At 41.1% G+C, this 13,155-nt stretch overlaps 1 protein-coding gene across 5 annotated transcripts in view; it reads left to right on the top strand.

The window, feature by feature from the left end:
- LOC143960178 (E3 ubiquitin-protein ligase rfwd3.S-like) overlaps positions 1-13,155 on the top strand; it is a 64,497-nt gene that overhangs the window by 19,181 nt on the left and 32,161 nt on the right. For all 5 annotated transcript variants that reach the window (XM_077468500.1, XM_077468499.1, XM_077468501.1 and 2 more), the window contains exon 2: positions 2,846-2,961. In XM_077468500.1, coding sequence (XP_077324626.1) covers positions 2,905-2,961 — 57 coding nt within the window. In that variant the 5' untranslated portion in view covers positions 2,846-2,904. The remainder of the gene's footprint in view (positions 1-2,845; positions 2,962-13,155) is intronic.

Raw genomic sequence — 13,155 nt, forward strand, 5'->3', positions numbered from 1 at the left:
ACTACCCATTTAGGTGGGAAGCCTCAGCATTGATATATCTAGGAATTCGCATTCCAACTGACCTGGCCAGGTTGTATGACTGTAATTTTAGAAACATTCTCCTTAAACTACAAGATGATCTCTTACAATGGCATAAGGGATCATTTTCATGGTTTGGAAGAATTGCCATACTGAAACTTAATGTCCTGCCTAGATTGATTTATTTATTACATACTATCCCTATTCAGCTTCCTTCCTCCTTCTTTGTATCTTATAGTCGCATGTGCAGGTCATTTGTATGGTCTCATCGTGCCCCTAGATTAAGCTGGAATAAGCTAATCCTCCCGAAAAGGCTGGGGGGACTAGGATTGCCGGATTTAAAAACTTACCATCGGGCTGTCCACCTCACAAGAATTGTGGATTGGCATGTGCATAGTGCCAATAAGGATTGGGTCCGTATTGAGCAGGCCTTTTCACACCTCCCTCTTTTGAACCTTCCTTGGATTAAACCAGCCTCACTTCCCAATGCATGCTCCACACACCCACTGATAGGACCCACTTTGCTAGCTTTCCGAACATCTTGCTCAGCTCTCCAGCTAGACACAACTAATGGTCCTATGACACCAATATCCGGAAACCCGGAATTTTTAGCCGGTATAAATGATTGCAATTTGGACGACCCTGTACATCCCCGCACGTACAGAGCACGCGATTTTTTTCACAATGGTAACCTCCTTTCACTTGCTGAAATCTCCTCTAGATTTCCTGAACTCCGCATTCCATTTTACAAATTCCTTCAACTTCGACATTTCCTGACACATAATAGATCGACTACACACTGGTGTCGAGACCTTCACCCCTTTGAGTCCTTATGTAGTAGCTCTGAGCCACAGTCACACTTGATCTCGCAGATTAAAGCACTATTTCATGTTGATACCACTCCCTTACACAAGGTTCAACAACTATGGGAGACAGACCTCTCCCACACCTTCTCTACCGCTGACTGGGACGCTATAGCTGACTGTATGCATAAGGGTTCAATAAATGTTTCCACTCAGGAAAATAGATATAAAATATTTTCTAGATGGTACCGCACACCAGACAAAATTCATAAAATTTTTCCGCAAATCCCTTCGGTATGCTGGCGATGTGATTCAGCTGAAGGCACTTTCTTACATATTTGGTGGGAATGCCCCCTAATTGCACCTTTCTGGCGTGAGGTACACGATCTAATCGTTAAAATTACTACTTATACTCCTGATTTCTCACCAGCGCAATTTCTGTTGCACCACACGTCCATCTCGAAGCGGTCATATCATAAATCGCTTGTAATGCATTTAATCAATGCAGCCACTCAATGCCTCCCCAGGCATTGGAGGTCGGCTCAGCCCCCTACTGTAAACGAATGGATGAAGCAAGTAGACCGCATTGCGGAAATGGAAAAACTTATCCACCAAGCTCAAGATAGATATGACAAATTTAGTACTATCTGGTCTTGCTGGTTACATTTTCGGTCCAATAGCTCTGATCATTCGGTACCAGTTCAATAACCCTAAGAGTGAATTGCACTAATAGGAATAGATTTTCCTTACGAAACTTTTTCCCCCCCCCCCCCTTTTTTTTTTTTTTTTTTTTTTTTTTTTTTTTTTTTTTTTTTCCTTTCCTCTCCCCCCTCCCTTTCCCCTCCTTCTCCCGTCCACAGCAAGTTCCCTGTAGGGGTGGACGTACGTTCGGTTTCAGATATAACGGATTGTGACATATTATTAATACGATTTTTCATGTTCGCTTGATCTATTAATGTTTACAATGGTATCCTATTTATGTGTGCTTTATACCGGTGACGCTCACTGTTTGGCAATAATTGACCACTATAAAGCTTTGTTTGTGCATATAGATACCAGGCGAATGAGTTTATACCTCTAGACCTTTTGCTTGTGTTTTTATGCCTTGCTGGAACCGTTTGTATTTGTATTTTACATTTGTATTCTGTAAAACTCAATAAAAATTTCTGGAAAAAAAAAAAAAAAAAAAAAATGTAAATATTGCAGAATATACAGCCTCATGCTACATAACTAAGCTCCATTTCATGCTGAATAAACTCAATTATTAATGTATCTTAAATAGATGTAATTTTTCAGGTTGGCAGTAAAAAAAAAACGTGCTGTCAGTAAATTCTTCATGTTTTGTCAAAAAGGCGCTGAGGGTTGGCAACCCTGGATGTGAGGAATGGAGTTCTGACAAGGCAGCGCTTTAATCCTGCTGGGAGCCCCTGACAATGAGCAACAACAGCACCAAGCCCCCTGGCAGCATGAAAAATCCGGGCTGAGGGAGGGGATGAGGCAGAGTTTTGGGGAAGGAGAGAGGGAAAAATACTGGGGATGAGTGGGGAGAGGAAGAGGTACTAGAGCAGGGGTCTTAAACTGGTGGCCCTCCAGCTGTTGCAAAACTACAAGGGGGCATTGCAAGACTTGGCAGTTAGAAGCATGACTCCCTTTAGGCACAGGCATGGTGGGACTTGTAGTTCTGCAACAGCTGGAGGGCCACCCGTTTGAGATCCCTGTACTAGAGGAATGTGAGTGGGAATGGGTGGATTCCCAGCACCTGCCCTATGCTGGCACCAACTCTGGGCTTGTGCGGGACAGGGGCGAGGACCTGTTGTTGCACAAGTCTCCACCTGTCTAGTCTCATACTTCTAACACACTACAGAGGCTGTAATGGGTGCAAGAGCAATTGCGGCAAGCCACTGAGCTGAACTCATCAACGCATCAAACCCAGAGGAAGAATGCCAGGAGGCAGCCGCCTAATGTCATCCATAGTTCTCTACTCTGGCTGGCTGTTTAAGATTCTTTGTGTTCTGTTTTTTCAGCTCTCAGAGTGGACAAATGGACTTAGACAACAGTTCTCATAAGCCGGTGTTGCTAGGAGATGAAGAAGGGGACAGCTCCACAGATGAGGAGGGTGTCGAATATGCTGCACAGCCAGGTATATCTGAGCAGACTGCCCATGTTTTAGCTAACTCACAACCCCAATTAAGCCGACCATAGATGGTTCAAATTTTGGTCAGTTCAGCAAGGACCAGCCGAGATTAAACCATGTATGGGCAGGCTGATTGTCGATCGATTCAATTGGGTGCAACCAGCATTTTAGATGTTTCAAGCGATTATAGCCAGTGCCTGTAGCAGCTAGCAATAATCCTGTGTTCTTTTAGCAGAGATGGCTCCCCGCACCTTTCCCCCGCCAATAACTCCATGGGAGGGATTCATAATAGCTCCCATGGTTACAGGAAAGAAAATCACACCATCTATGGCCAGTTTTATTCTCTTGATGATAAATCCAATAAGTGAATACCACTTTTTGCCTATGCCTTCACCAATTGCTTACCACGCACTGTAGCAATGTAGAATCACGTATAGAAGCCAGCTGTGAAGAATCACGTATATTTACGTGATTCTGCATTTCTGGGGAAAGGTGCTGCCAGTGGCTCCAGCACAAGGCCATCAGTGGGTCCCGGACAATAATTTATGGTGGAGCTGGTGTCAGGAGAGAGCTCTGTGTATGTAAAAAACACAGAGCTCTCTACTGACAACATAGATTGTGCCGTTTTTGTTTCCCTGCAAAGGGAATAAAACCGGCACATCCCTTAGTAAAAGCAGCACACAGTACACACGTTACACAACACTATTCCCAGCCAGTGTCAGTGTATATTGTTAGCACTGATCACTGTATTAGTGGCAGTCAGCCAGTTCACACAAAGTGTCAGATTGACTGTCGTACTATCACAGCCCTACTATAAGTTGCTGATCCCCGCCATTACTAGTATAAAAATTCCAGTATATATCCCATAGTTTGTAGATGCAATAACTTCACGCGAACCAATTAATATACACTTGTTTAGTTTTATTTTATTTTTTTTAACCGAAGACATGTAGTAAAATACATTTTAGCCTAAATTTATGAAGAAATTTGATGTTTATAATTATTTATTTTTTATTGGGTATGTTTTATAACAAAGTAAAAAATATATATTAGATACAGAGAGTTTTTTTGAGGGGATTTTTTCAGATGCTGAGATATTGAAGACAAAAAAAAAATAGATTGATCGATTGCTGCTACAATTGGAAACTCAATGGAAATGCCACGACATATCCAGGCCTGAATGAAACTGTCAGTTTCAAGCCTTTTCTTTAACCACTTGCTGACCGCTGCACGCCGATATACGTTGGCACAATGGCAGCAGTGGGCAAATGGGCATACCTGTACATCCCCTTTAATTTGCGGGCTGGTGGGCACGTGCGCACCGCCCCGTACTGCCTGACTGTGTCCGCGGGTCCCGTGGACTCAATGTCCGCCGGTGTCCCGCCATTGTGGCACGGAGAGGCAGAATGTAAACAAGGCATTTCCCTGTTCTAATAACATAAGAAGCTGCGCTAATAATGAATCATCGAATGTGTTTACATGTGAAATAAACAACTAGATAATAATATTAATTAGTTATAATCACAACGAATAAACAATAACAAAAAAAGTCTCTTTCATGTGTATTCAAGAAAAACAAATGCTACAACACCCTGTGACAGGTCTTCAATGACTCATCAAATGTGTTCACAAGTGAAATAAAACAACCTGATAATAAATTAGTGTAATAAACACAACGGATAAAAAAATGACAAAAAAAGTCGCTTTCATGTGTATTCAAGAAGAATAAACGCTCCAACACCCTGTGACAGGTCTGCAATAGACAAGGGACACAGTGAATCCACCACCACACAAAATGAAGGCTTACCAGCTATACAAGCTATAATGGCTTGTCACTTATACCCAGCCTTGGTTCTTACGACCCTCCCACCGCAGCAAATGGCTAGTAAGCCTGGCGTTCCTGGAGCTCCAGCCTGGGTCCTCTGATCGCCCCAAAGTGTCAGAAACCGCTAAACGCCGGATGTTACTGGAGACTTGATGTTAAACCAGCAAGGAAAAGTGGCAGGGGAGATGGATAGCACTAAAAATAGCGCCTGCAAAGTGCCCTGGAAGAGCCTGTCCTCGCACTCCAGTGTGAAAGCCTGAGGTAAAAAAAAGCCCTGCTAGAAGCATCTTTGGAGCGGTGTGTATACCGCTCCTTCACCGCTCCTGCCCATTGATATAAATGGGGCGGCACTTTGCGGTGATTTTAACCCTATTTCGGCCGCTAGCAGGGGGGGTAAAACCGCCCCGCTAGTGCCCAAATACCACCGCTAAAAAAATGATAAATCAGCGCTAAAAATAGCAGTTTTACCTCTGGCGCCTGCACTGCCCCAGTGTGAAAGGGGCCTAAATCTATTCCATAGTTTGTGGAAGCTATAACTTTTGCGCAAACCAATCAATATACAATTATTGGGATTTTTTGTTATTAAAAATATGTAGCAGAACACATATTTGCCTAAATTGATAACGATTTCTTTTTATTGGGAATGTTTTATAGCAGAAAGTAAAAAATATTGTTTTTTTATTCAAAATGTATGGTCTTTTTTTGTTTATAGCGCAAAGAATTTAATCAGCATGTGATCAAATACCACCACAACGAAGCTCTATTTGTGGGGGTAGGACATCAATTTTGTTTGGGTACAGTGTCACACAACTGCGCAATTGTCAGTTAAAGCAACACAGTGCCGTATCGCAAAAAATGGCCTGGTCAGGAAGAGGGTAAACCTGATTTGGGTGCTCATCAGGAAAGGGGAGTGTCAGGCTCTCTTAACGCTCAGCAGAAGCGCATCTGCTGAGTGAGTAAATGATTTTTTTTTTTTAGTATCACTCCATCGGTCCAGGGATTTGAAACCCCCCCCCCTCACATCTTCTCTGTCTGCACTTTTTTAGAATGGACCAGTTAGTTTCTAAATAGTTAGCACCAATTAGATTCCATTTTTGTCCACCCTGAATGCACAGACAGAAAAAAGGAAGAACAGCAGTAATTTCAAAATCCCTTCACAGATGCAGTGAGTGTAGGGGTTGCTAACCACTCGGCTACCCCAGAGGTAAGTGCAGCAGGAACAAGGTGGGAGCAGTAAAGAGTGTCTGGTGTTGTTATATCTTTTATATTGTGTGTGTGTGTATATATATATGTGTATATGTATATATATATATGTGTGTGTGTGTGTATATGTATATATATATATAAAAATTTAAAGTAACATTTTAAATGCGCTCTCGATCAAGCTCTCCCACCCTAATCTCTCAGTAACTTTCTCTTTCTCATTGTAGGTAATTGCCTGAAATGCCTTTTTTTTGTGAATGGCTATTTCATTTAAAATATTACAGTAATCATCATAAAAATGAACATACAAATAAACGTTATTGGTTCAACAAAATATTGTGTGTTTTTTATCTATATATTTATATATCTGCTATTTACATTAGGGTTTTTGTCAAAATGGTTATGACTAAATCAGTAAAGATGTGTACTTATTTAGCAGGGAAATGAAAGATATCTGCTCACCCAGTTCTTCTGAAGTACAGCAGATTTCAACATAAGCAACACCCTGTGGTGTGGATGTACTAAAGACAAATACTCTGCACTCTGCAAATGCCGTTACACTTATTTTCCATAATAAGTGTAAATGTCGTAAAGCTTCACTTTTTAACCACTTGAGCTCCAGAAGGTTTACCCCTCTTTATGACCAGGCCATTTTTGCGATATGGCACTTTATAGTTATTTTAACTGACAATTGCGTGGTCATGGTAAGCTGTACCCAAATAAAATGTGTGTCCCTTTTTTCCCACAAATAGAGCTTTCTTTTGGTGGTATTTGATCACCTCCTCGGTTTTTAATTTGTGCGCTATAAACAAAAAAAAAAACAATATTACCTTCCGCAATAAAACACATCCAATAAAAGAATGGAAAAAAAAATTAAATTTCTTCATCAATTTAGGCCAATATGCATTCTGCTACATATTTTTTGTAAAATCCCAATAAGTGTATATTGATTCGTTATAGCGTCTACAAACTGTGGAAAAAACGTATGTAATTTTGTATTTATATATAATTTTTTTTTTTTTTTTAATACTGGTAATGGTGGCGATCAGTGACTTAGACCGGGATTGTGATATTGCGGCGGAAAATTGGACACTAAGTGACACTTTTTGGGGACCAGTGACACTAATACAGTGATCAGTGCTCAAAATATGCACTGTCACTGTACCAATGACGTTGGCTGAGAATGTTCTTAACATCGGGGGTGATTAAAGAGTTAACTGCCTTACCTGTGCTTGTGTACACTGTGTGAGGTGCTTGTACTATGGGAAGGCAGAGATCCGTGTTCCTGCTTCACAGGAACACAAGATCACAACCTTCCCTTCTCACAAAACGGCGATCTGCCTTGTTTACATGGGCAGACTGACGTTCTGCCTTTGTCCCAAAAGATTGGCGGGTCACGGTGGACAGTGCACCTGCTGGACCCGCTGATTGGCTCCAATTGTGTCCAATCACAGCGGGAGCGGGTCGCTGGTGGCCCCAGACCCGGGAGTGCAGGATCACATACTAGGTACATGATTCTGCCCAGGAGAGCTGCCTTGCCACCGTCTATATATACAGTATACGGTCAGCAAGCAGTTAAAGAATACCCAATCAAGTACAAGCCCTGGTTCACACTGCTGTAATTTGACATGTCAATTCTGCGCCATTTGCCGTCAATGAACCGTCCTAATCGGTGCAAAACCTGCACAGATGTCTCTGTAATTGTGGCCGAAATCGAGACTGCCAGCGAGAGTGAAATTGTGTGAGTTCAGCTGAACTCACATGGCTTCATTCCCGCAGCACTCTGTGCATAAAGCTATCCTGAACACTGCAGTGTGTGCGTAAAGCTGTACTGAACATTACACTCTGTGTGTTGCACACTCCAGAACCCTGCCACCCTGTTTGAAAAGCAAAGGAAAATACGCACAATCTGCCTAATGAAGTTCTGAAACTTACAATATGTGCTCAAGGCCCCTCTAAAGCCTCATAGACACGATTGGACTTTGTACAAACTTTCCCGTGGACTTTTGTACCAAGAGCGTAGTCCACAAGTTTGTATTACATACACACGATTGGACTTTTTAGGCAACAAACACGAACGTAGTGACGTTTCAACATACTGATGACACTTCAAAAGAGGACGTTCAATTACTCCAGCACCACCTTTGGTCAACTTCTGTATTGTTGTCTGATCTTTTGCATTGGTTCTGAGCATGCCTGTTTGTACCTTGTACAAAAGTTCGATGGTTTTGCGTACACACAACGTACTTACACGTACTTTACAACCCCTTTAATCAAGCCTTTCTACATCACTTATAATGAGATTATTAAAACAAATGATCAAAGCAGTTCTAATAAATCCAGATCTAATTTATTTAAAACAGAAAGGAATGTTTCCTCTTAAGTATAACAAAAATAAAGTAAATGGTATAACTTAGAATTAATGAAATTTACAAATGGAAATACAAATGTTACTAATGGAGAGGTTCAGTTACAGGAAAAGAATGCTACAGACAAAGTTAAAGAAATAATAGTTTTACTAGACAGAGAGAGATAAAGCTGTTGTCCTGATTGTATATACACTTTGAGATGCCACCACTTCATCCCACCCATCCAGGTAGAGACACACCCTTTAAAAGTTTTAGTAATCTTAAGCGTTTGCGTTTTTCATCTAACGGATGGCACTGTTGGACTGTGGCCAAATCTTAAGATTCTGGACTGAAACAGATATAGCCCTATATCAAAAGTTCACTATTTAATAATGTCTATCATTAAACGCTTGCCTACTGGGCACTTTTACCCCCTTCCTGCCCAGGCCAGTTTTCAACTTTCAGCGCTGTCGCACTTTAAATGACAATTTTGCGGTCATGTAACACTGTACACAAATGGAGCTTTCTTTTGGTATATTTAATCACCACTGGGTTTTTTATTTTTTGCTAAATAAATGAAAATAGACAAAAAAAAAATATATAAAAAAAAACAAAAAAAAAACGTTTTCATAGTTTGTTATAAAATGTAGAAAACAGGTAATTTTTCTCTTTCACTGATGTGTACTGATGGGCACTGATAGGCAGCACTGATGGACACTGATGAGGCGGCATTGATGGACTCTAATAGGTTACACTGGTGGGCACTGATGAGGCTGCACTGATGGGAACTGATAGGTGGTACATTTTAGTCGACCAAATGAATACTATTTTAGTCGACTAAAACAATTGAGATGACTAAAATACGACTAAAACTAAAATGGCATTTTAGTCAAAAGACTAAAGCTCTATACGCACTATGAGATTTTCTGCTGAGTTTTTTCCCTTCAGATTTACCAAAACCATATAATATGAGGTCAAACCGTAGGAGTCTCAATTTGTATGTAATCAGGCAGGCCCTCGCACTACATGGTTTTGGTAAATCTGAAGGAAAAAAATCAGCTGAAAATCTAAGTATGGGGCTTAAGACTAAATAGAAATTTGACTTCAAAATGAACAGTGGTCTGTAGTGCATGTTCATACCTCAATGCCATAAATAATAACATATTAGATTTCTCACTCCAGCAGTATATAATAAGTATGGAAATTGTAGAGAAATGTTAACTGATGCATTACAATTTAATTACACCCATTTGATTTTAGACGACTAATATGAGTTTTAGTTGACTAAAATGTACTGGAGATTAATTTGACTAAATACAACTAAAGCAATTGCAGAAGACTAAAATAGGACTAAATGCCATTGTAGTCCTAAGACTAAAACTAAATCTAAATTTGCTGCCAAAATTAACACTGGTGGCACTGATGAGCGATGCTCATGGGCACTGGTAGGCAACATTGATAGGTGACACTAATAAAGAGGCACTGATGGACACCGATTGGCAGCACTGATGGGCACTGGTGTGCACAGATTTGTAGCACTGGTGGGACTGCATTGATAATCAGGACACTGATAATTAGTGCCATGATTCTCAGTGCAGATGTCCCTGTTAGAGGAGCTGGTTATCGGCTCTCTTCTCCTCTCCTCATGCTGTTAGCATGCGGAATGGTGTGCCGATAACCGGCATCTCTTTGCCTCCATGATCAGTTTTGATTGGACACAGCTGATCATGTGTTAAAGAGCTGCTGATTGGCTCTTTACCTCAACCTGTGATCAGCAGTTTCCAGAGGACGAGACGCCCGCACTGTAGCCATCATTCGGCTATAGCACGGTCAACAAGTGGTTAATGTTGTCCATGAAGATAAAAATCATTGTAGGCCTATATTTAAATTTCCAATGCTTATAGACATCAAATTCTTTTTGCTTCATAGATTCTCTTGTTGATTATATACATATGCTTTTCTGTTTTTAGAAAACAATATGTATTGCACCTTTCAGAAAGTATACACATGCAATGACATTGCTTATCCACTCTGATGATACCCTGATTGGAGGGAATAAACTTTACCATCTTCCTGTGTGCATATATATGTGCATATATATATATATATATATATATATATATATATATATATATATATATATATAATATGTGTGTTTCTCACACAAGGAAATATAACAATGCAGGAGGAAAATTGGGAGATGGGTACAGAGCATTGTCCTAATACAGGAAGTGCCTGAGCAAGGACCCTAATAGCAGGATCCCCAGGGATTATTGTAAATGAAAGTTGCAGAATGAACTAGATTAAAATCAATTTTAGAGATGGAATCTCTGAAGTTTGTATTAGATTTCGGTGATTGGGTTTACATGTAATTTAACCACTTGACCACTGGGCACTTAAACACCCTTAATAACCAGACCAATTTTCAGCTTTTGGTGCTCTCACATTTTGAATGACAATTACTCAGTCATGCAACACTGGACCTATATGAAATTTTTGTCCTTTTTTTCACACAAATAGAGCTTTCTTTTGGTGGTATTTAATCACCTCTCAGTTTTTTATTTTTTGTGCTATAAAAGAAAAAAGACCGAAAATTCTGCGAAAAAATGAATTTTTCTTCGTTTCTGTTATAAAATTTAGCAGATTAGTAATTTTTTCTTCATAAATTTTGGCCAAAATTTATACTACTACATATCTTTGGTAAAAATAAGTACAAATTGGTGGATATTATTTGGTCTTTGTGAAAGTTATAGAGTCCACAAGCTATGGCGCCAATATCTGAAAATTGATCACACCTGAAGGACTGACGGCCTATTTCAATTCTTGAGACCCTAACATGCCAGAAAAGTACAAATACCCCCCAAATGACCCCTTTTTGGAAAGAAGAAGAAGACATTCCAATGTATTTAGTAAGAGGCATGATGAGTTTTTTGAAGTTGTCATTTTTTCCCACAATTCTTTGCAAAATCAAGATTTTTTTTCCTTTTTTTTTTTCCCCACAAAATTGGCATATTATCAGGTTATTTCTCACACACAGCATATGCATACCACAAATTACACCCCAAAACACATTCTGCTATTACTCCCGTGTACGGCGATACCACATGTGTGAGACTTTTACACAGTGTGGCCACATACAGAGGTCCAACATGCAGGGAGCGGCATCAGGCGTTCTGGAGCACCCAGGACAATTCTGACATTTCTCTCCTACATGTAAAAATCATCATTTATTTGACCCTGGAGAATACAATGGTGGTCGTTGCAAATTTTTATCTCACACGGTATTTGCGCAGCAATTTTTCAAACGCATTTTTTGGGGGAAAAAACAGTTTTGTGCTTAAAAAAAACAAAAAAAACAGTAAAGTTAGCCCAATTTTTGCATAAAGTGAAAGATGAAGTTATGCTGAGTAAATAGATATCGAACATGTCACTCTTCAAAATTGCACATGCCCGTGGAATGGCGCCAAACGTCGCTACTTAAAAAAATCCCCATAGGCGACGCTTTAAATTTTTTTTACTGGTTACATGTTTTGAGTTGCAGAGGAGGTCTAGGACTAGAATTATTGCTCTCGCTCTAACGTTCGCGGCGATACCTCACATGTGTGGTTTGAACACCGTTTTCATATGTGGGCGGGGCTTACGCATGCGTTCGCTTCTGCATGCGAGCACATGGGGACAGGGGCGCTTTAAATTTTTTTTTTTTTTTTTTATTGTTCATTTTACTTTATTTATTTTAGTTTGACATTTTTTTCCCCAAAAATACATTTTTGATCACTTTTATTCCTATTACAAGGAATGTAAACATCCCTTGTAATAGGAATATGGGGTGACGGGTCCTCTTTACAGTGAAATCTGGGGGGTCAATATGACCCCACATCTCACCTCTAGGCTGGGAAGCCTGAAATAAAAAATAAAAAAAAGATTCTGGCTTTGATCGTACTGGCGAGTTGGTAGAAGCACCGGAGGGCGGTGAGGGGTGGGGGGCGTCTATGGCTGGGTATTTCAGGGTATCACTGAGTATGGCTGGGTATCTCCGAGTATGGCTGGGTATGGCAATTTATGGCAGGGTACTGCAGAGTATTGGCGGGGTACTGCAGAGTAATGGCAGGGTGCTGCAGAGTATTGGGGGGTACTGCAGAGTAATGGCAGGGTACTGCAGAGTATTGGGGGGTACTACAAAGTAATGGCAGGGTACTGCAGAGTATTGGGAGGTACTCCAGAGTATGGGGGGTACTGCAGAGTAATGGCACGGTACTGCAGAGTAATGGCAGGGTAATGCACTGCAGAGTAATGGCGGGGTACTGCAGAGTAATGGCGAGTACTGCAGAGTATTGGCGGGTACTGCAGAATATTGGCGGGTACTGCAGAGTATTGGCGGGTACTGCAGAGTAATGGCAGGGTACTGCAGAGTATTGGGGGGTACTACAGAGTAATGGCAGGGTACTGCAGAGTATTGGGGGGTACTCCAGAGTATTGGGGGGTACTGCAGAGTAATGGCAGGATACTGCACTGCAGAGTAATGGCGGGGTACTGCAGAGTAATGGCGGGGTACTGCAGAGTAATGGCGGGGTACTGCAGAGTAATGGCGGGGTACTGCAGAGTAATGGGGGTTACTGCAGAGTAATGGGGGGTACTGCAGAGTAATGGCAGGGTACTGCAGTGTATGCACTGGTATTGCAGAGTATTGGCAGGGAATTGAGGGGTTAAATTCGGTGAGCAGCGATGTGGGCACTGCAGATGCAGCCCACATCGCTGCTGACACCGATCTCTTTCCCCTCCGCTGTACCGATCGGTACAGAGAGGGGAGGGAGGAACCGGCGTCAT

Source organism: Lithobates pipiens, unplaced genomic scaffold (assembly GCF_037356315.1).
Source record: "Lithobates pipiens isolate NorthernLeopardFrog02 unplaced genomic scaffold, aLitPip1_a1.2 Scaffold_8, whole genome shotgun sequence".
NCBI classification, from domain to species: Eukaryota; Metazoa; Chordata; class Amphibia; order Anura; family Ranidae; genus Lithobates; species Lithobates pipiens.